Below are 25,460 nucleotides of genomic sequence, written 5' to 3' on the forward strand. Positions count from 1 at the left end.
AACAAGATACACTTTTAGTGATGTCCCTTACCATGTGGAAGGTTGCACACACATTTTCACCCTAGAAAACACTTTGGCACCAGCATTGAGCTAGCAGAGATCAGGAATTGTTATGCATCTTCCAGTTGTTCCTCAGCAGTTAAGAACACTTTGTCCAATGATAAATAAAAGATTCAAACATATCCCAAAGGGGTGTGGTAGAATTTGTCGATATTCAGAATGTTGTAGGGAATGGGGATGATGTCTGGATGGCACCCAAAAGGATACCCTTACTCCTGCAGCCTATGGAGAGAAGAGGGATTCCCATCCAGCCCCATAGAATAGCAGAAAAAATTAGGAATATTTTTGGTGCTGGAGGAGAGTAGAGTGATAATCTTGGTTATAACTAGATAGGATGTGTCTGTGACACAGTACTGTGACTAGACTGTCCCTTATTCTTCTAAAAGGAGAACTATACAGTGTTCTGGGACCATCCTGAAAATTGTCTCAACTTCACCCAATATAATGATCAACCTTTTACTCACAAAGTGAGCTATTTTATAAAGCAGGAATGGCCAAAAGAGAGTGACCAAGTATAACTGTACTATAAATAAATAGTACATTTTAATTTATTAATGATATCAGAAAACATACTACAACTACTGTCCTGGATAAACTAATTCTATAATAAAATGTTTTCTCTAGTGCAGACAATAATTTATGAAAAGCTTACAAAAAATGTAGAAACATGGACGGGAGGTCGACATTGACATAATGTTGACACTGAGAATGTTGACAGCCAACAAGGCGAGCATGTGGTGATCTGTTCCGGAGTATGGCTTATCCTAACCCTAATCGCATCCTAACCCTAAAGGTGCATATCCACTAGATGAGAATGGAACGACTGTACGATTACAACATTGTAATCATGTAATCGTTCTTCATCCTGTGCATTGGATAATGTGCCCATACTGAATAATATGTCATTTAGTACAGGTACCATCCCTCATCCACGAAAGCGGAAGCGCGCATCGCTGGTCGTTTTTGAAATTTTAATGCACGATATATGAACGATTAATGAGCAATTGAACGATAACGATGTTGTAATCGTTCAATCACTCATTTTAATCGCCTAGTGGAAACGCACCTTAACATCATTCAAAAATCAACATTCTATTGTCAACATTCACAATGTCGATATTGTGTCAGTGTCGATTTTCTGAATGTCAACATATTGAATGTCAATAAATTGAATTTCGACATTCTATCAATGTCGATTTTCTGAATGTCAACATGCAGACCATGTTGACACTTTTGTGTCAACATTCTGAATGTATACCTTGAAAAGTCTTATCACTCTCATTGTTCGGGATGCAGTCAAGCTTCCCGACTGTCAAATCCCGGCAAGGTACTAATGACAGGCGTCAAAATCCCGACGCCTGTCATTAGACCTACGCTGGGAGCCCGACGCCTGGCATACCGAATGAAGGTAAGCCGGGCATGGACAGCTGCAGGGTGGAGGGTTAGGTTTTAGGGCTCCCAGGTTAGGTTTAGGCACCCCCCCGGGAGGGTTAGGTTTAGGCAAGGGGAAGGGGGGGATTAGGGTTAGGCACCCCCAGTGGGAGGTTAGGGTTAGGCACCCCCCTGGGAGACTTAGGTTTAGGCTGTGGGGAAGGGGGAGTTAGGTTTAGGCACTTAGAGGGGGGTTAGAGGTAGGCACTAGGGATGGTGGTTAGGGTTAGGCATCCGTAAAGGAGGGTTAGGTTTAGGGGGGGAGAGCAGTGTTAGTAAATACTTACCTTTGGAGCTGTTGGGATCTTCACTGCTGCCGGTCTTCCGGCGCTGGGATTTGAACCGCCAGACATAGGTCCGGCGGTATTTCACACTGATCTCCATGATTCAATTATGTCAAAAATAAGGCAAGAATAAGCCATGTTTTAGCAGAAAAATGCAAATGATCACTCTCATGAAACGGGTGGTTCTAAAGTGATAAGCGGTTGGACATCATTGTGAGGTTTACATTTTTGCACAATGCATTTCCTCAAATTGGCCCGGTGTCCACAAACCAAAGTGCAATTCCAGTTTGAAGATATCTCCTGAGTGCAGAGAGTAGGTGTGAACTATGATGTGACCTGGATGGACGATAATGGCACTAAACTTACCACCTGTCATTGAGGCCCAGATTTATCAACGAGTGATATTCTTGTTATCACTCATTACTAATCTTAAATGGTGCTCCAACCAATCAGCTCCTATCTGTCATTTTTCAAACACATTACAGGAGCTGATTGGTTGGAGCACCATTCAAGGTTAGTAACGAGTGATAACAAGAATATCACTCATTGATCAATCTGGGCCTATATGTACATACAGTTGTGTAACTACAGGAATGGCAGCCCACCTCTATTGGCTTTTGGGGAAGAGGAACACTGCAGAGGTGCTAACAGCATTGGATGGATGCCCATGAGGACAGTGATCTTAAATATCTTGACATTTGAAATCCATGGAAAAAAATTTCTTCACAAATTGATGGAACAATTTAAATAAATACAATACCTATTCTTCTTAATACCTTTTGCAGATCTAAACTTCTATTGCTACTTTAAAAATATGAAATGTATTATGTATAACATTGCTTACTCATAAGATTATTATTTGGTAGATTTATTACATATGAACGTATAGTTTATCAAGACTGTAATTATAAAATCACTTTTACTCTAAACGGTTTTTCCTTTTTGCTACAGATGCACCAAAGCCACTCTGTGCACACACAGCCAGGTAGTCCGCTTTGGGAAGGTAACCAGGGTGGTTGGAAATACGCAGGAGTGTTAGGACCATTTTCTGATCATGCCCTAATTAGCCTCTGCAAAGTCATAGGTGAGATGGTCATTCTCAGAGAGTATAGACTTGCTCAGAGGTTCAACGTGCAACCAATGTTTTCCGCTTTTGTATGTAAGCAGCGGATGTGAGACACCAGAGGTGGGCATTTCAGTATATAAGATGGCAGTGAGATATTTTCGCAAGTCCGCTGAGTATGGAATCGTATTCGCAACGGGGTTTGCTTCAACCTCTAAAACAGACCCTTTGTTCTTTGTTTGTAATGAAGGTAAATGCAGTAGCAATGTCACCACTACTAGAACAGCCTTCTTTGAAGGAACTTGTGGCACCGATAATTGATGGGCCACAGAATTATTCCCGTTTGTTAATAAAGATTTGTAATGTTGTCTTCCTCTGTACTTGTAAGAAGATATGCACTTACTGTACATTCTGGCCCATAAGGCAGGGAATATAAGACAGAGGTGCACCATCCAAGTCCTAAAGCCAATTCTTCCCCAATCACTGCATCTAAACCAGAGGGAACTCTGCAGCTGAACTGGGAAAATATCCTCCCCAAGTATGGTGTTATTTGCACTTCAGTGTAATTTAAGGTCCTGAATTTGAACTGTATTTTAAATAGCTTCTTTGTTTATTTTAAATAAACTTTCAAATGAGAATAGCATTTTATTACAGAGCTTGAGCATTGCTATTTTATTATTTTGCATTATTTTCTGCTTGTTTCTTCTTACCAATTTCAGCTATAACATAAGTATCTTTTATATGTTGGATCATTCATTTTGCTTTTCAATAGATCTTATTTAAAATGTTCAACTTCATGATGCCAATAAAGAGCCAGTTTAGCTCATGTGATGCATATGAATTAAGACATGCAGAAAGTTAATCCATTATGAGTTTCTGCTACTTGCATTGTCAGTAAGTAAAGAAAATATTTATTCCTTGAGGGACTGAAGCAGAATTGCATCCAAGTCCATTTCACAGTTGGATCTTGCAGCTTTTATAACTGCACATGCACTCATTCTGAGACATACACAGCTCAGTTGCTTCTCTACTTGCAACTGAAACAACATAACCGGATGGGAATGTATTTCAGGGACGTGCAGGCAGCAGGGGAGGTTATACTCCCTCCCCTATACTTCCTGTCATGCTCCAGAGTTTTAATATAAAGACTGTGATTTATACATGTGTGCCTCCCCAGCCATTGACCTCACTGCATGTCACTGATGTATTTGCACATTGGCTAAGTCAAGTGTGCATTGCAAGCTTGTTTTATTGGAATTGTGGGTCATGTTGAGTTATGCACATGCAAAGTTCTGTCTGATTTCAGACGCCTCTTTTGCCCCAAGGATGCATTGATAAAGATGATACCCAATGTATGGATTGTGGCCGATAGATGCATACAATTTGTAATAGGGTCAAATATCCACTTTAGTTTGGTGCATGCACTGCAGGTATAATTGTGGCTGACTCTGCAGCTCTGATTGTGCCCCAGAATCTTCTGTAGTACATATATTACTACTGGTATACTCTGCCCTATGTCTATTCTCTCTTGTTTCACCGCTTCTGCAAAAAAAAAAAAAATAACAGAGGTGTTGGTATCACAAAGTTCAGCAATCAAGATGCCTCATATTACATTGTTTGGTGTTTTAGGTTTATTAGCTCTTTAAACACATGTGGGAACTGTTTCTCTTATACAAATTGGCTTTTTTTTCCCCCAGCTTGAGCAAAGATAAAGACACGGTTTGCCCATTTGTGAATGCATATATCCAGCAAGCTCTGACAAAAACACTAGCTGCTGACATTATTATATATGACAAGTGATTTAGAAATAAAGTTGGCTTCAATGAAGCGCCGGCTTTTTACACTCAACAGGCAGACTACCAACAGATAGATTTATGGATGGTAAATAAGCATTTTCCCATCAGGATAAAATACTCAACACTGTTGCTGACACCTTTTAAGTGCAATATCTCACTATCATTCCGACCTGATTCCCAGTTGTCAGTCATCACACCTTGTTTACCGTCCATCCATATAATCACTGGCGATCAATTCACCAGCTTATATGCACTAAGGGGGAGATGACTGATTTAACTGTGAACTGCAGACAAATGCCCTAGATGGTTATATGATCGATAAGCAGTATTGCAGTTTAATGTAAATAATGTATGGGTAATGACTTTAAATGCTATCCCAGGGACAATTAGCCACATATTGCCTTTTATTCTGATTTGTTGATTATGCTACAAAGCAAGGGTGAAGCACTTTTTCTAACAGGTGACAAGATAGAAAGCAATTTAAATGCTCTTGCCTGTAAGCAGTGCTATAAATCTGAACAGGACTACATTACGTTAAAGAGTGCCAGCAATCACTCTGATCTACACATCACTTGTGTAATAGTCATACAGACAACCTTTTAGGTCTGGGTCAATACTCTTGCCTCCAAGTTAAGCAACACAATAAATCAATAGAAGTGCTAAACATTTTTATGACTTGTTAAAGGACAATTAGGTTTTTTTTTCTTCCCACTCATTATAAATGTTTTGCAACAATTTTGCCAGGAGCTGTATGACACTTAACACGTTACAGGACATTACAGCCTATTGAGGTGGCCAGCGTTTCATTGCATTGTGTTTCTGTGGCTTTTCAGAGTAAATATCATTCTAGGATTTCTTTGTACAAGGGGCTGATGAGCATATTTACAAAATGAAAACAAGCTCAGATTAAATAAATGTTAAACAGACTGCATCACACCAAAAAACACAGTGTTCTCGTCAATAATGTTCTTCCGATTCCTTCAGACAAAGTAAGATCCTGAAATCTTGTCATTCTCATGACATGTTTGCTGCTTGGTATTCTGTATATTGTGGTGGGTATCAGATTTTTTGAATAGAAAACTAACTTAATGAGATTATTGTTTTTTTGCATAGATCTAGATAACACTGCAAACCTTAGATCTACATAAAGACAACCTTAAGTGAAATTATCCGTATTTTACAGTATTATACATGTTAATGGCTGCATATTAAAGAGATAAAAACTGGAGTTATTATACAGTATGTACCTAAATATGACCATGATTCTCTCTGTCATTCTCTTCTAAAAGATCATCATGTTAGGAGGGAGGTGCTTCTTTACTTAAACAAGAAGTAACTGACAGATGAGCAGACTTGCTTTTCAGAAATACTGTACTACACAGTGGGATTGGATGATTCATGCACAGGGGAGGGGCCGAAGATGTTATATTAGCTCTTTGCTTTTTGATCTGTATTAGATCCCATCAGGAGACTCCCCTATAGATATTAGAGGAGCATCAGCTACCTATAATGAATGGAGGAAGTTATCATTTTCTTTTTAATAGGACTACAATGGAATGTCGGGGTAGCACTAAACAACATATTTTTGGTTCCTTAACAGCTTTTTTTTTGCTGCCTTATTGCCTTTTTTAATTTCTTTATCCCCTTCAAAGTTAACTTAGGACTGGGAAAAAAAAAGATGGGCCATATTGTAGTTTGTTTTAATATTCTATATGGTCATTGATGAAGTCAAATGGCACCTTTTGCCAACATATGGTTGAGGCTGTTATATTATATGCTGGACCAATCATCATAAGAATACAATCTGACAATTTACAAGTAATGACATTACTGAGGTATGAGGTCCAAATTAATTGCTTGATAATAAGCCAGGTCTTTCAGAGCTAAGTGGGAGACGTCTGTCTCCCACTGTGTCACACTCTCTTAGTAAAGACAATATTATCCTGCACATGCCCAGTAGTAACTTCGGTGGCTCTCTTGGAACAGGCAATGAAGCTTCCCTGGAAGAACAAAATGGAGTTTGTGCAGTAGTACACTCCCTTATTAACACTATCCAATTATATATCTCATGAGCCAAAGAACATATGTGGTCACTTGGCAAATACATTTCATGGAGACTCCGATGACCCTTCTATACACTAGGAATACCAAACAGTCAGATCTCTGGAACAGGGTTGGACTGGCCCACAAGGGTACCATGGAATTCCCCGATGGGCCCCACTGCCTAAGGGCCCACTTCCTCTTCAAGGTGTCAGGTTCCAGACCTCAAATTATACATTGTTACTCTATTAGATGGTTAGTTATCTGGTGGAGCAGTACCACTGAACAATATGGGTAATTGGTATAGACTCTACACCAGACTTATTGATTAGCCAAGCATTTTGGGTGACTGGCCACACCCCCTCTGGATAACCACACCCCTTAAGCATGGGCCCCTACCACTGCATTCCCCGTTGGGCCCTTCATGCCCCAGTCCGACACTGCTCTGGAATGTGACCAGTTGGGTGTCATTCTGCTGTTGGGTTATATGACCAGAATTTTGCCTGTATATCTAGCATAGCCTCATGCAGTATGATCCCGCAGATAATTGAGAAGTCTAACGAATACAAATAGGTTCTGATTTAGAATTGGGAGCAATGCAATCTAAAAAGATTGCATGAGAGCAAATTTAAAATGTGCAGACATTTAAGCTGGGTACACACCTGTACAAACACACTTTCGATGCATTGTTTCGATCGACTATAGTCCAGACCACAGTGCCGATATGCGCGTACACACCTACACAATCATACTTGTGACCTTCAATCCTGAGCTGCCGAAATATCTAAAGAAGATGATTGTATCAGCATACACACTCTCACGATTCCAGGCTGCACTCTCAGCGGGTGTATCTAAATTTAGCATAATGAGCAGGGAAGACCAAAACAGGCCTCCTGCAACTGCCTCGCTATTTTCTGAACTAGTGCTGCGGTGTGAATACGTTCACTCGTTTAATTCCCCATCATAAGTTTGAGTAAAAGTAAGGCTCTGTAGCATGAGCAATATTCTGTGCCTGCAAACATATACTGACAAATGTTGGGTATATGGGACCATGCCAGTAATGCATCACATGGAAACAGGCTGGGATATTGACATGTGATGCAGGGACGTTTTAAGAGAGGAGGGGGCCCGTGTGCAAACTCAGTGCGGACACCCTCCTCTCTCCGGCGGATGCCGCGGTGCACCAGGTGCAGTAGATTCTGGCTTAGTGCCAGAATCTACTGCGCATGTGCGGGTTCTCTGGGAAAATGGCGCCAGCTCTGTTTTTCCCAGTGGTTTTTGCTGCTCTGCAGCATTGGCTCAGCACTGCAGAGCAGCACTATGGACAGGTAAGTATAAGACTAATGGGTGCAGGGTGTGCGGTGTGGGCCCTCCTAGACCCAGGGGTCTGCACCCGTTATAGATATGATCCGGAAGTGATGCCTCGCTGAAATGGGACTGTATAAGCAACATATACTACCACTATATGTTTGCAGATTCCTACTTGTCGTTGTTTTCAGCCATATTGGCTGGTGCTTGCCATGTTATTTAGCTTTAACCTTTTAAATAAACATACCTTAATCCGCTCCAGCCGGTACCTGCTTATATATATATATATATATATATATATATATTGTGACACAGTTAGGCTAGGGGGTCCCTCTCCTGGGTAGAGGACTCCTTCCTTACACACACACACAGCAGCAGGGAAGCAGCACACCAGTCTAGATGCAAGTACAAGCTGGTCGGCGCCAGTCTTAATTGTACAATGTCAGAAATAACATAAAGAAAACATAAACAATAATCCTAGCCCTGTCGGGGCACTAACTTCACAGGTAGTTCCCTCACTACCAGAACCTGGCAGGGCCTAATGCCCTCACCAGCAACAAAAGCACAGCACAACACTTACAGTTAGGTTTTCAAGTGTCTCTGAGCAAACTCCCTGTCTGCTCTCCCAGGTGAGACAATCAGCCCTAAACACACTAGGCTTATATTGGCCACTCTCAGGTGAAAAACTAACAAGCCTGTTACCAGGCTGCGAGAACCAAAACCTGGAGTGGCCGTGGGTGGAGCCCTCCCTCTCCTCTCACCCACAACCCCCAGGTCCCAAACCGGCTTTTCAAAAAGCCGAAACTCTAGCCTGCTACACTGCAGACTTTCTCCTGGGGGTTTAAAACACAAAAGACAGGAATCTGGGACAAATGTACCTGCCACAAACCACTTTACCAGTGATCCTATCACAATATATATATATATATATATATATACAGTATATATATAAAAATGTAAACAAAACATCTCTAATACAGCAGAAACAAATCTGTCTTGTGTACAGTAATAAAAAATACTAAAACATGCACCCAAAAGCATAATATTGACCTGAAGCATGAAGAAACCACCAATCCGTGTCAGCAATTCATTCGCAAATAACCAATCACAAGCAGTTCGGTAGTACTGGAGATCATCATCTGTGGATGTTCACATGCCCCTGATCATCCACAAATAATTTAGGTTTAGTAGATGTACTGTACATGTGTGTCTGGTGGCTTTTCTGCATGTGCTTGCATTTACACAAATACATCCTTACTATACCCAGCCTACGTTACCCCTCCTCTCTCCAAACACAAGCTTATATAAGTTCCAGTTCCGTGGTACATATGTGTGCATCCATTTTGTAGACATACCGTATGCAGAGGAATTTCAATCAAGATAAACTACACTAAAGCTCAAGCTATATTATTCTGTAGATCTGAAAGATGAGATGAGTGTTATATGAACTGTTTTTTGGCTAATGCACTGAGGGACACTGAAGGGACGACTTACCTGTGAAAGTTCACCATTATTTACAGTCTGTGAACTCAAAATGCTTGTTTAATAACCTGGTTTAATTACCATGGATATGTTTTAACTCACCAGAACCAACCAGATATTAGCATTTATGAGTTTAATGCAAGTCAGAAAAATAAAAGCTATCATCTGATTGGTTACCTAGATTTTTAAATGTTCTCTGCATTTTATGCTGGGTCTACACTGAGACAACGGATTGGCCAGCAGACCAATCCACTGTCAGAGCGGCCGATTGGTAGACTATACACACTTATCAATCAGCCACTTGATATGTCTAGGCTGACATCACAACTGGACGGGCAAGTGTCGGCGGCCTCTGCAGCAAGTGTATGGGCGGTCAGTGGTTTGTAGGTATATCAGCATCGACTGTGCTGCAGGGCCGACCTGATATGTCTGTGAATTACATAGTTGCACTAGAAATATATTACATGTGTGTACCCAGCATCACACATTTGTGTGCACAGGGGAAAGAAATATAGACCAGTAGATACAACAAATAAGTCAGTAAGAATAAAATACTGTTGAATGTATTTGTTTTGCATGATGCAAACTCCTCTGAGTGATTTAATCCTTCAACTTCACATCACTAATGTATTCTGACTAAAGCCATAAAGTACTGTGTTTTGTGTTGTAGATCTCTTTTATATTTCCCATATGTGTGTAAGATCAGAGACTCCCTTGTAATTGAGTTTAAGACAAAGTAAATCAACAAATGGAAAGATATACCGAAGTATGAAGTAGAAACAATGCATTCCAGAAACCACTTAGTTACAATGAAATAATGTAGAGATGTGCGGGTTCGGATTCCTGGAATACAAACACACCCGAATTTATGGATTACAAGTCGAGCCAAGCCTTGGCTCGGGTCTTCCCACCAACTTTGGATCCCAAAACGAGGCAAAACTTAATCTTCCCGATGTCAGATCTTGATTTTTTTTATAGCATATAATAATCCCTCCCTCTGTGTTAAAGGGGCACTATGTTATTGAAAAATAAAATGCATAGGAGCAATGTGAGGCACTTTGTTGTGTGTTCAGGGCTTCAGGCACTGTATTAAAAAAACACTGTGTTGTGTGTTCAGGACTTTAGGCACCATGTTAAAAAAAAGCCATTACGAGCACTGTGTTAAAGAGGCACTGTTTTTTATTAAAAATCCTCCATCCTCCCAATGCTGGCTCCCTTCATGCCTCTCAAGACTGAAAACAAAAAGTATGGTGGTCGCTCATATCAGCTTAATGACATTGCACAGGTGCTTGTAAAGGGCCAGGTTTACACTGAACCAGAGAATGTAACTAATACCTCTGAATCTCTATTATCATGTAGGATTTAAGTATTTTTTGTTGATATTGCTGCAGTGTGCTGGAGGGAATCTTTTTTTTTCTGTGGTTCAGTGTAAACCCCACCCTTTACAAGCACCTGTGCAATGTCATTAAGCTGATATGAGCGACCACCATACTTTTTGTTTTCAGTCTTGAGAGGCATGAAGGGAGCCAGCATTGGGAGGATGTGCTGGTCCTTATAGTGCCATGTGGAGGTTTCTGGGGTACCTCCAAGGTGAGTCAGCTCTCAGCTTATACATGTGCTGTTATTATGCAGTACACTAATTTGTAATTATATGACCCAGAGTGGGTGCTACTATTATGTAGCAATAATTATTTTGGGGTGACCATTTGGGAATGGGGCCCCTGGAGTTGTTCTGGCTGGACCTTTTTCAGGGCATCACCACTTAATTCACATAGATAATTTGTTATCACTTTTCTAATTGTTTGTTTATTATGTCATTTTAATTCTTTCTCATTTCATTAACACTTATTGATTTATCTTTACACATCTATTCTTTACACTTCAATATCACCTTTTTTCACCTTTTCTTGTGATGCCCTTTGGATGGTCCTTGGCTGGAATTTTTTGGGGTACCTTGCTTCTCGGACGTGAACCCTTTAATGTTAGGGACACCAGTATAGAGGAGCCTTGACGATGGCCTGGCGCTTATTCATATATTTGCAAATGTGTGTAACTAATACCCCTGAATCTCTATTATCATGTAGGATTTAATTATTTTTTATTGATATTGCTGCAGTGAGCTGGAGGGAATCTTTTATTTATATATTTTTTTTCTGTGATTTAATAAATATATATTGTAATATATATCGCAATTTCATACTCAAATACTCTGGTGAACATCATAAATTTACTACAGGGGTGTGTTTCCCAATTACAAAGGAGAGAGGGGGGGTAACACTGTATAGCCAGCTTCTCTTGCAGCAATTGTCTGGAATCCTTGGCTATTAACATTGTATTTTTTATGGCCTTTTCTCTTCTCAGTTGCTGCAAAACAGCTCTCACAAACCCATGTCTCAATTTTAATTATTTTAAATATTCAATCTATCGATTTTACTTGCTTTCCACTACATACTACAGTACATCTCCAATCCACTGTACTGCCCTCAGACCCCTGATCTAGTTCTTGATTAATGAAAATATTTTATAGCATCGTATAGTTTATATTAAACTGCCATCTTGTCTGCCACTGCACTGCCTCTTGTTTCCTAAATGTGCTATATTCTTTTTTTTAAGTGTCTTGTGTTTGTGCTGCTGCTCTGTTGCTTAGTTTAGCCAGTCAGCTCGCTGCAGCCTTTGGCCAATATGGGTGAAAAACAAAATTGTAAGCTGTGAGGTGGTCAAAATTGACTAGAAATCACTGGAAATGAATGTTATTGAGGTAAATAATACTGTAGGAACAGAAATAGGCCCAAATTTCATGATTGTTTTAGCTGTTTTTATATATATATATATATATATATATATATATTTTAAAAAGTACAGATCCAAAACCTAAACACAATGATGAGTTAGAAGAACCAAAACACGGAGGTCCCTGTACATCTCTAATAAAATGTATGTGTCTCCTTGTGTCTGCATGAAAGTGATAGTGTTTCATGCAGCAAGATACATATGCTGAAATCATTGCATCACTGAGCTGAATAAAATATTTAAATGTATATAATTGTATATACAAAATATATATGTATTTACGCTACATTAAATCTGTACATTATGCAATATATTACAGCCTGAGAGTATACATCTTTTAAAATTATTATATAGGGATGGGTAGTATTTACTCTGAAACATTTCACTTTTTAACTAAATTGCAATGAAAATCAAGGTACAATTTAACAGTAAAATTTAACACCAAGTCCTATATACAGTCAGGTGCATAAATATTGGGACATTGATGGAATTTTCATATTTTGGCCTCTATTCACCACCACAATGGCTTTGAAATGAAACAAACAAGATGTGCTTTAACTGCAGACTTTCAGATTTAATTTGAAGGTAATTACATCCAAATCAGGTGAACGTTGTAGGAATTACAACGGTTTCTATATGTGCCTCCCACTTTTTAAGGGGACAAAAGTAATGGGACAAACTAAACAATCCTAAATCTAACTTTCACTTTTTAATACTTTGTTGCAAATCCTTTGCAGGCAATTACAGCCTGAAGTCTGGAACGCATAGACATCACCATACGCTGGGTTTCATCCCTGGTGATGCTCTGCCAGGCCTCTACTGCAAATGTCTTCAGTTCCTGCTTGTTCTTGGAGCATTATCCCTTCAGTTTTGTCTTCATCAAGTGAAATGCATGCTCAATCGGATTCAGGTCAGGGGATTGACTTGGCCATTGCATAACATTCCAGTTTTTAGCCTTAAAAATCTCTTTGGTTGCTTTTGCAGTATGCTTCGGGTCATTGTCCATCTGCACTGTGAAGCGCCATCCAATGAGTTTTGAAGCATTTGACTGAATATGAACATATAATATTGCCTGAAAAACTTCAGAATTCATTCTGCTGTTTCTGTCAGCTGTCACATCATCAATAAATACAAGTGAACCAGTTCCATTGGCAGCCATACATGCCCACGCCATGACACTACCACCACCATGCTTCACTGATGAGGTGGTATGTTTTGGATCATGAGGAGTTCCTTTCCTTCTCCATACTCTTCTCTTCCCATCATTCTGGTACAAGTTGATCTTTGTCTCATCTGTCGATAGGATGTTGTTCCAGAACTGTAATGGCTTTTTTAGATGTTGTTTGGCAAACTCTAATCTGGTCTTCCTGTTTTTGTGGCTCACCAATGGTTTACATCTTGTGGTGAACCCTCTATATTAACTCTTGTGAAGTCTTCTCTTGATTGTTAACTTTGACACATATACACCTACCTCCTGGAGAGTGTTCTTGATTTGGCCAACTGTTGTGAAGGGGTTTTTCTTCACCAGGGAAATAATTCTTCTGTCATCCACCACAGTTGTTTTCCGTGGTCTTCCGGGTCTTTTGGTGTTGCTGAGCTTTCTGGTGCGTTCTTTCTTTTTAAGAATGTTCCAAACAGTTGATTTGGCTACATCTAATGTTTTTGCTATCTCTCTGATGGGTTTGTTTTGATTTTTCAGTCTAATGATGGCTTGCTTCACTGATAGTGACAGCTCTTTGGATCTCATATTGAGAGTCGACAGCAACTGATTCCAAATGCAAATGTCACACCTAGAATCAACTCCAGACCTTTTACCTGCATAATTGATAATGAAATAACGAGGGAATAGCCCACACCTGTCCATGAAATAGCTTTTGAGTTGATAGTCCCATTACTTTTGGCCCCTTAAAAAGTGGGAGGTAATTCCTACACCGTTCACCTGATTTGGATGTAATTATGTTCAAATTAAATCTGAAAGTCTGCAGTTAAAACACATCTTGTTTGCTTCATTTCAAAGCCATTGTGGTGGTGAATAGAGGCCAAAATATGAAAATGCTGTCAATGTCCCAATATTTATGCACCTGACTGTATGTAAAAAGAAATTTGCTTCATTGTCTGTTGTTAAAATGATAAATTCTGCCAAACAAACACAGTACAGTCCTTATAATTTCTATAGTCATTTTAAGACATACAAAAAAATTGTGTAATTTGCGCAGTTAGCATCCCAAAAGGAATCAACCTACTTTCACAATTAAAAAGTAAAGTTCCTTTATTTATGTAAAACACATGTTTGCATCATGCGTACAACGAACCAGACCAATAAATACATGGATAAACCAATCAACCTTCATTTTTAAAAGAATCCGCTCACAAGCCTACTGCTTTATCCAGCTTGAATGGAATTTGACCCCTAAATTACATGAAAATTTGACACATTTATTCCTTGGAGACCTGTCACTTTCAATGTAAAATACCAGGAACGTTCACTGTCCAAGAAGCAAGTTTTTAAATTAGTTTGAGGATATAAATGACAGGTAATGTAATTGCTACAACTTTCACATTTGACATAAATTATAATACCAAGGTTTAGGGGTATACGAAACTGAAAAATTATTAGCAATATTTTCTGAATATCTTTTTCCATACACTGTGTTCTAATCAATCATTCATTCAATATCAGTCATATATGCAAATGAACTATGTATGTACTCTTGGAATGAAAACAGGCAGATTAGTGTGTTTATAGGCTCGTACCCATTAACAGGATCCACAACAATTCCTCGCGGATGCGACATCTCTCCCTCTAACAAAGTTTTCCTGCTCTGTGATGCTTTTTCCAACCGGGCCACATTAATTGTTTTTCTGTGTCCGTCATTCGTCCAGTATAGATTATTCCCAATCCAATCAACAGCTATTCCTTCCACATTGTCAAGATCTGTTTAAATGAATAATATCTGGTTTAAAATAATGACAAATGAAAAATATGCTCTAATTAAAAATATGTAGATCATGTTTTTACAATCTTGAATAGATTATGCTCCCAGAACAGTTATGTGTGAATTACTGTTGTACAGGATAGAAAGCTCTGCTTGCAAGAAGAGTTTACAATCTAATGTGAGAACAAAAAAACAGAATTCTCCCAGGAACACTAAAATGGATCAGTAAATGAGATTTACATTCTATATGATAGTAGTAATACAGAGATCTCGGTTTACCTATATTTGCAAACATATGGCTAAGCCACCAGCCACACCAAGGCGTCTTTGATATGGTGGTCCTAACACTAAATGATAAAAGCACCTATTTGGGTCATATGTTTGTATATTTCCTTATGCTACATGATAATAGCACACACATTTCTATATTTCTAAATTGAGAGCTAACTTACTTGGAGGCAACCCAAAATCCTCCAAATGGCACTACAAGGACCAGCATGCCCCCCAACCACTAATCCCATACACAGTGATACACAATAATGGCTAATTGCTCAAATCAATTTATTAGTCCAGTAAAGGTGCTTGCAAGGGAGGGGCTAATCTAGACAAGAAATAACACAGAATTCCCCCAGCACACTATAAGGTACCAGTACAGTAAATTAGATTTACATCCTATATAATAGTAGTAATGCAGATATCTCAGTTTACATATATTTGTGAACAGATGGTTAAGCCACCAGTTATTATCATGTAGCATAAGAAAATACACAAACAGCAATTCCTCGCTTGTACTGGGAAGTTAAAAAGTAAAACCTTATTCTTGGCCTAGAAAATGCCATTGTGACGAGTATACACTTAACTACAGATATGTAGTGTATCACCTTCAGCAGCAGCAGTACAGTATCTAACACACAACAAAAGATCATTCTCAGGCAGGCTACTCTGTGTATCACTGGCTTCATTAAGAGGAATACCAGTGTCACCCTGTTAGAAAAAATATGACTTACCCCCTAAGACTCTCCTCAAGATTTGTGATTTACGACATTGCAAGTCACATTATATGAGCATTACTACTGGCTGAATTTTAACATGTACCATGTTTTGCCCACACATAAACTTGGTGATTAAGAATTTTGCAATAAATGACTGATGTGTGCAGGACACAATGCCTGTGGGCTATTAAATTTCTGTGCATTTTCGGAATTCGGCAATCACATGTAAAAGATTGCAGCAGGTGCAAAAACAGTTAAATTTGCCCTTCTACCAACTGATGCAAGACTTAGTAACTAGGTGGAATTCTACCCCTTATAAGCTTTAGCGAATGGAGGAACAGCAACACGCCATCCAAACCTACACAACAAGCAATGACATAGGGAGAAGAGGGGGAATGCACCTTACCCCAGCACAGTGGAGTAAGCAAGATACTAAAACCATTTGAAATAGTAAACAAGTGAGTTCAGAAACTGCCAGCCTAATTCAGGTGATTCCGTTAGTTCAACTACTGGAAATGCAGCTAGAGAAACTGAAGGAAGAGGTAAAATTAAGTAATTCTGCTAAGTATGTTGGACTTGTAGATCAAGTTCTTTATTCCCTTCTCCAGGACCAAAGGTTTTGCAACATCTTGCAATTGGATTACTACATTTTGGCAACCTTGCTTGATCCTAGATTTAAGTCATATGTAATGTCTTTCTTTCCAAAAAACACAGATCTTAAGAGATGCAAAGAGTTTCTTGTGAGCAAGTTGTCAGCTCAAGTGGCACATGACATGATGACATGTTCTGCTTCAGTTTCTCCTGCATATTCTGTTGCTAGGAAAAAACTGACATTTCCCAAGAGAGCCACTGGTGAAGAGGGTGAGTCAACTCGGCATACCAGAGTAAAATACTATTATGACAACTGGTCAGGCTTAAAAAAATTGACCAAAATTATTGACACCCCTACCTTGACTCAATCTGATACAGTAAGCATCAATAGAATGGTGGAGGATTATTTTAATAATAATGCACAAATTAGCAAATCACACAGTCCCTTTGAATACTTGTACAAACTAGCTTTGCTTTATTTAAGCTGCCCATCCTACAGTGTGTACTCGGAAAGAGTATTTAGCAAAACCGGGAACTTTGAGAGCTATCTCTGTAGTAGACTATTTCCTAAAAATGTGGAGGTAACTGATGTTCAAAAAATTAACTACAAATCAATGAGGAAGACCTTTGTCCCAAATTACAACTAAGTACAGAGACTACTTTAACAGGGGATTCCAGTGGGGATGAGCTAATATTGGGTGACAATGATGATATTAACACTGATGATTATGTGTGTTTGACAGGCAGTGTTTACTGGGGCATTCCTGTTGTTTTGTATCTTGCAATGTCATCCATCACAAGCTTCTCATCCAGACAGATTAGCCCCTTAACCTGCAGTCTATAAGCAGATTCAAACTAGTATCATCAAATCATATAATCATATGATTTAATTCTTCAATTTTACTTGCTTGTTATTCTGTATTGAACCCTGAGGAATTTCATTGACATTTTGGATGCTTGTTCTTTTCCATTTCTCCGATATATTTTTTTATAGTTCAATCAATCAATAAATCTCATTGGGATTTTGGATGCTTGGTTTTTAATGGTTTGTTACATTTATATATATTTTTTATTTATAACTGTATTCTGTAATGAAACAATCAATCAACCAATGTCATTTGAATTCTTGTTTTTTAATGGTTTGTTCCATTTATCAATTTTTTTTATTTATTATGTTTTTTAATCAATTGATCAGTAATTTATCTGGCTTCTACTAATTAGCACTCCACCTCTATTTACCTGTGCTGGCCTTGGGCCTCTGATCTAGTTCTTGATTAATGAAAACATTCTATAGCATTTTATAGTTTATATTAAACTGCCATCCTATCTGCCACTGCAGTGCCACTATGTTTCCTAAATATTCATTATTCTTTTTAAACTGCCATGTGTTTGTTCCACTGCTCTGACACTTAGTTTAGACAGTCAGCTCACTGCAGCCTTTGACCAGTATGGGTGAAAACAATATTGTGAGCTGTGATGTGGTAAAAATTGACTGGAAATGACTAGAAATTAATGTTATTGAGTTAAATAATAATACTGTAGGAACACAAACAGGCCAAAACTACATGATTTTAGCAGTTTTTATCATTTTTTATAGAAATCCAGTTTCAAAACCAAAACCTTTGAGGGTGGTTTTGGCAATACTAAACCAAAACACAGGGGTCCACACACATCTCTAGTTAGGACCACCATATCAGAGATGCCTTGAAGTGGCTGGTGGCTTAGCCATATGCAAATATATGTAAACTGAGATATCTGAATTACTACTTTCATATTGGCTGTAAATCTAATTTACTGGTTCATTATAGTGTACTGGAGGAATTATGTGCTTTTTCTTGTCTAGATTAGCCCCTCCCTTGAAAGCACCTATAGTGGATCAATAAATTGTATTAAGCATCTTGCAATTTTTGCGTAATCTAAATGTGGTAACAAATCATGGGGTACGCATGCTTTGTTAGCCATGAAATCATGGGGTATGCATGCTTTGTTAGCCATGAAATCATGGGGTATGCATGCTTTGTTAGCCATGAAATCATGGGGTATGCATGCTTTGTTAGCCATGAAATCATGGGGTATGCATGCTTTGTTAGCCATGAAATCATGGGGTTCACATGCTTTGTTAGCCATGAAATCATGGGGTATGCATTCTTTGTTAGCCATGAAATCATGGGGTTCACATGCTTTGTTAGCCATGAAATCATGGGTTACGCATGCTTTGTTAGGCATGAAATCATGGGGTATGCATGCTTTGTTAGCCATGAAATCATGGGGTTCACATGCTTTGTTAGCCATGAAATCATGGGGTACGCATGCTTTGTTAGCCATGAAATCATGGGGTATGAATACTTTCTTAGCCATGAAATCATGGAGTACGCATGCTTTGTTAGCCATGAAATCATGGGGTATGCATGCTTCGTTAGCCATGAAATCATGGGGTACGCATGCTTTGTTAGCCATGAAATCATGGGGTCCGACATGCTTTGTTAGCCATGAAATCATGGGGTATGCATGCTTTGTTAGCCATGAAATCATGGGGTATGCATGCTTTGTTAGCCATGAAATCATGGGGTCCGACATGCTTTGTTAGCCATGAAATCATGAGGCACGCATGCTTTGTTAGCCATGAAATCATGGGGTATGCATGCTTTGTTAGCCATGAAATCATTCGGTACGCATGCTTTGTTAGCTATGAAATCATGGGGTACGCATGCTTTGTTAGCCATGAAATGATGGGGTCTGACATGCTTTGTTAGCCATGAAATCATGAGGCACGCATGCTGTGTTAGCCATGCTTAGCCATGTGCAGATCTACAAATGTGGAATGAGGCAGATATTTTGCAGAACTGTCTTCAGAATTTCATTCATCTCTATTATTAGCATAATACTTGCAATTAATGCCAAATATTTATACTTAAAATGAAAGCTGAAACTGGAAATCATACTGGTACATACATAAACATACAAATGAATATAGTTACTAAGTTTATCCACATTAAATAAGTCAGTTTTATTAATGTTGCATATTGCATTTAAAAGATAATCTCTAGGAAAAATGTCCCGCCCATTAAACACTAGAAATGTGTAGTTCCTGTGACAAGGCACTTGTGATTCATGTGATATTAACTCTCATAGGTGCACAGGCTGCTGCTCATCATCTACTCAGCTTCCAGGCAATGTTCACTGGTGAGTCTTTTTGCAAATGCTAGTTTCAGTCTTCTCCTTGAATGTGCAACACAATCTCAACACTCCCATAACACACCCATGAATTTGAACATCGTCACTGCATTTGAATTGCGTGCACCTCTGAGTCAGGACTGTAGACTTGTGATATTATAACACAGCAGAGAGCCCAGGTGCATTTTCCGTGGGCTTCCTCCACAATTAAGAAATCGTTACAGTGAATTAACTAGAAGAACACTCTAGGGATACCCTGCACCCATACAGTATGTCACTGATTTCAACCAATGGGGAAGTTGTATGTTTCTTATTTAATTATTATTAACTTAAACACTTTGTAGTACTGGTTCCACACTGTGGAGTCAGAGGATAGTACTTGGCAAATCTTGACCAGATTACCTACCATCTTTGAGGATAGTTTCTCTCCCTGTTCCGTCAATCTTTTGCCGTCCTATGAGGAAGCTGGTGGTGTCTGCAAAGTAAATGTAATTGGATTCCGCATGATAATCCAGAGCGCGTGGGTTGACTAAGTTTTCTATAGGACGCATATACTCATCAGAAACTTTGGTATTCAGATCCATTCCCCTAATTATTCCTGGACGTCCTTTTCCATAAAAGAGGAACAATTCATTCTTCGGTTCTGTAAAGAACACGCTACAAGTTAGTTTAACTTACCAAAACAAAGTGTGAAGCATTGCATTTACTTAACTAAATGACAAAATCCATTAATGAACACTGTACATTCCAAGCAACCAGAAAGTTTATATTACTTTCACTAGATGTGGTTAAATAAATTAAAGCCCCAAAAAATCAATTAGATTGTAACATATAAAATATATAATAATTTTTACCCCTTTAAAATGTCCACTCACGAAGAAACTTGACAGATCATATACTGTATGATAACTTTGTGTCAAGTGTAAAATTGATAATACTCTGTTGCCGGCATTTAATTTAACAACTCATTAGATTTTGATTTTGATGTCATTTTTGATTAAATACAGCATTCATTAAGTGTCTGGATGTAATGTAGAAAACAAACACAAATGTTCAGTGCCAGAAAAATGATATGGTGCAGTTTTGTGTTTACAAAGCAGTTAGTTCTGCATCAGATCATTTACAGAGTTCCTTTATATTATATGAAACATCTTGTCACCACTTTCACAGAAATCTGCTGGCGTAAATTATTGTATAAAGGGGAGATATGATTTAGTTATTTTTTGGGGTGGGGGGGGACAAATGTGAAAAATATAGTTAATTTGTGACTATGGAATCTTCCCACGTATAGTGCACAAACTGCAATGCAAACTTTATAAACAAGTTGATGTTCAACTGCGTTTTACATTTAAAATTGTTACCATTGAAGATACAAGCCATCTATCTGAATGTTTGTTTTTCATTTACCATAATACATTGACTTAGAAAAGATTCACTTGTTTAACATACTTTTGCAGGACCTTCCATCACTTGCCAAGCTGAATCCAGTCTTGCAGCGACAGGTCCTTATTTTGTAGCTGGATCCAAGCAGACAGATGTGGGAACACCCCCCAGGCCTGCCATCTGGATTTATTTCACATGCATGGCTCTTGACTGCAACAAATCATGGCAAACATCATACACAAATTGCTTTTTAAAATAAACATTTACTTTAGCATGCGAAAGTCACTGTCAACAAAATTCATCTTATCTTACCAATGACTGCTGTAATTGTTTGTCATGAATTAAACATAGTCATTTAAATCAGTACATTTAAGCTCTTTAATAGGATTCACTGACTATTTTGTTGCTGTAAAACTGTCTTGTGCAACATTATTGAATTCTAAACTTTTTGAATTTCTTTGAGTAAGGATTATGACACCTACCTGTAGGCTGAGTACGTTTGTGGTAAATCTTTACACCACGGGCATTTTCCAGGATCAATAATGACTGGACATCTGTGTTATTGAATCTGTTTATCTTTACAATGTTGGAGTTGTCCAAGTTGGTTGCATACAAATAATTTTCAAATAAAGATAAACTATACACTTGACTAACCTAAAAATATTTAAAAAAATACATTAAGTAAAATGTAAATATGGCTACAAAAATTAGTCATTTATTATATATATATATATAATATAAAGTTGATGTTTCAAAATTATAGTTTTAATTACATTTTTCAGGGTTTTACTCAGTGAACGATCCCCTAAAAAACACTTCCAGTATTTTTTAATTTATTTATTTTTCTTAAGATTACAAAAAATCTACAATGCCTAAACTTGTTTCACATATCTAGACTTTAACACAATCCTTAATAAAATAATAAAGATGATTTTTCAAATTGACTTCAGTCAATTATTCAGATTAAAACTAAGATCTATTAAAATATTTCTTATCTGGATGATTGCTAATGAACAAGTTTCTTGGGTACCAGATTCACAAAACAAACAGACATTTATCTAATTTTTCAAGAGGAAATTAGAAGCTCTTTTAATGCCACAAGTCCTACCTGGTATTTATACAACAGTATTCTCAAAAATATTTAAGAAGGAAAAAATGTAACACTTGTGCCCACATGAAACAGATGCTAATTACTTCTCCTCATTGTGTGAAGCACACGACTGGCAGGCTCCTCGGTTTAGCTTTTGGAAGAGAGTGTAATAGGTTTTTAATTTCATGGCCATCCCTCAGGTTAAGGCAGTCACACAGAGATTTCAAAATGATTATATTCTCTTTATATAAGTGAAACCCTCAGCCCCATGTTTTTAAGTACACTTGTGTGAACTTATTAGAATTATGAGTTGGATTTGCTGTACAAGAAAAGCCAACATATTTCGTTTGCAGATTTTCAAGTACTCTACATTAGGATCAGTTTAACATAGTTTTTTTAATAATTGTAATTTTACTATTCTCTGAAACACTAATGCATATTTAATTATAGTCATCTTAAAAGGCAAAATTAGCACATCACTAGACTGATGTATATAAATATAATTCCAATTTCTTATCATTGACCCTTCAACAATTATATGTGGGTCTTCTTATTTATTCATTATAATGTGTTAAGAGAAAAAGGAGAAATACATATAGACAATATGAATATATGAATGAAAGTGAAAACTATCTCCTTCTGCAAGAAGAAAAAATAATGTTCTATTATTACCAAGAACTCCCCTCTTATATGATATTTTTTTATTATAATAGGATTGCATCATATATTTCTTTTCTTTTCTTTACATGTTTTTCTGTTTTGCAATTGTTAATCTTGTGGGTGCTAGGTATATGCAGCACCAGCTTACCTCCTTCCTGTGCAATATTATATGCCTGTTTCTTCCCTCATAATCAGCCACTTCGATGCAGTCCAAATAAACATCTGCCCAATAAACCAGCCGATTGACAAGGTCCAGTGTGAGAGCCGTTGGCTGCTCAATCTTTGAAAGAACTATCCTTGTTCTGTTACCTCCATCCAAATCACTTCGCTCAACCTTAGCCACATTCCCGTAATCCGTAAAGAACAACTTCCTGTTGATACAGATTCATAAACACTTGTTATATGAAGAAATTAAACAATGCATCTAAATTAAGTAACATAAGTAAAAAGCATTTGTTAATTTATTTTGTTCATATCAATTGCACTTAAAGTGGATTTTCTGTTAAGCCCACAGTATGGCTGTATAAGGGTAACAGTTTCAAATTTAACATCAGTGCCACAGGGAAGCTGAGACAGTTAAATGTTGTCTTTAAACAATACTGCTGCAGGAATAGAAACCAAAAAAAAAACAATGTGATTGATAAATCCAAGTAATTGCTCCCACATTGCGTGTATGGAAATAAATGCATTTATTTGCCCATGTGTAAAGTTGTACCCATCTCTGTGGTTGATCTGCCTGTAACTATAAGCTTGCTTTGATACCCATCGCCATTATCAGTGCACACTTGCCCTATCCTTGGTGCGAAAGATCTTTCTAAAAAGAGGAGTACTTATGCTTTAGCAAAGCCCCTATGAGTTTTGCTTACATAAAAATGCCCCATTATACTAGTACCTGGCAGAATACTTGCATGGTCACCTGAACTATACGGGGACTCATACATTTTGAGGATTTGATGCAAATTGCATCATGCCCCTGCCCCCAGCTGGGCAGTGAGGCTACGCATAATGCATTCTTACTCCCTCTGCACTTGTCCCTCCAATAATAATACGTTTGAAGTCTGACCCATATCTCTATGGCAGTGTCCTAATTGGATCTGTTAAGCCATATAGATGGATATCCTACAACTCACACTACTGCAAAACCTTAAGGGGCATATCCAATTGGAAGTGAATCTTCCAAAAATTTTGCACTGCTGGGTTGTTCCTGCAGGTGCGAGATTTTTTATTTTTTTTACTTGAGTAGCCACCATTTTATAATACTGTTCTGAGAGGCATGGATAGGACCTACATTTAGGGGTTTGCTGTGTTCCTGTAGAACCATTTGAAACATTTTAAGGTTCCTCCAGGTGAATTGGCTCTCAATTTATAGTAGATATATTAATGTATGTGCTATTATCATGTAGCCTAATAGTATGCAATTATATGACCAACATAATCATGTAGCCTAACAGTATGCAATTACATTACCCAAATTGGGTGTTATTATCACGTAGCATTAGGGACCACCTGAACAGAAAAGCCTTGATGCGGCCTGGTGGCTTAAATATATATTTGCAAATATATGCATACTGAGAACTCTGTGTTTCTATTAACATGTATTCAAATCTCATTGCTGGTTCTTTGCAAAGTGTTGTGGGAACATTTTATCTTTATCTTGCCTAGATTAACCCCTCTCTTTTCAAGTACATGTGAAAGGCCATTAAGTTGATTTGAGCAACCACCATTTTATATTACAATTGTGTAGAATTGTTTACATCTCTGAGGCTGAACTGCCCCTATCCGAATGCTTGGTTTCATAGCTGTCATTATCAGTGAGCACTTACACCAGCACTATTCCAGGAGCAAAAGATGCATCTGAAAAATGACGGGATTACAACTCTGCATAGCCTGCATTTTCATTGACAGGCCCTCAGTGAACTTAGCCTGTGTGGGAACACCCTGTTACAGCCCATTTACATCCCTTCAGTCGAAAGTGAAGATGAATTTGGTTTTCACATGACACTGCATCACCCCAAGTTGTGGGAGGTGGTGATGCTGCCTCCTCAGAGTCCCAGGACACAGAATTTGGGAGGGATTATTTAATAGAGGGATACATCAAAAGCTCTATGTGTAATGTCTGATGTGAAACTGGAAATATTTAACAATATATATTATTATATAACACAATATAGCATCAGTATATTTTGCAATACCAACTACAGTATATTATTAATTCCATAGACAAAAAACCTTATGGTTTCACATGTCCCATTTAGGTTTCTTAGATATGATCTGAAATTTCACAAAACCTATTGAATTTCTGCCACTCAAACCTCAAAAAGCAATGAAATTACAATCATTAAGGTTGACGCCTAAATGGACGTGTTCCTTGTGTAATACA

The 25,460-nt window shown here is 38.0% G+C and overlaps 1 protein-coding gene across 1 annotated transcript in view; it reads right to left on the reverse strand.

The window, feature by feature from the left end:
- LRP1B (LDL receptor related protein 1B) overlaps nucleotides 1-25,460 on the reverse strand; it is a 1,691,377-nt gene that overhangs the window by 823,064 nt on the left and 842,853 nt on the right. Inside the window, exons 8-12 of the mRNA XM_088474914.1 lie at nucleotides 23,229-23,451; nucleotides 21,813-21,984; nucleotides 21,397-21,540; nucleotides 20,354-20,590; nucleotides 15,009-15,189 (exon numbers count right to left, since the gene is read on the reverse strand). Coding sequence (XP_088331040.1) covers nucleotides 15,009-15,189; nucleotides 20,354-20,590; nucleotides 21,397-21,540; nucleotides 21,813-21,984; nucleotides 23,229-23,451 — 957 coding nt within the window. The remainder of the gene's footprint in view (nucleotides 1-15,008; nucleotides 15,190-20,353; nucleotides 20,591-21,396; nucleotides 21,541-21,812; nucleotides 21,985-23,228; nucleotides 23,452-25,460) is intronic.

Source organism: Taudactylus pleione, unplaced genomic scaffold (assembly GCF_031769625.1).
Source record: "Taudactylus pleione unplaced genomic scaffold, aTauple2 ptg000156l, whole genome shotgun sequence".
Lineage (NCBI taxonomy): Eukaryota > Metazoa > Chordata > Amphibia > Anura > Myobatrachidae > Taudactylus > Taudactylus pleione.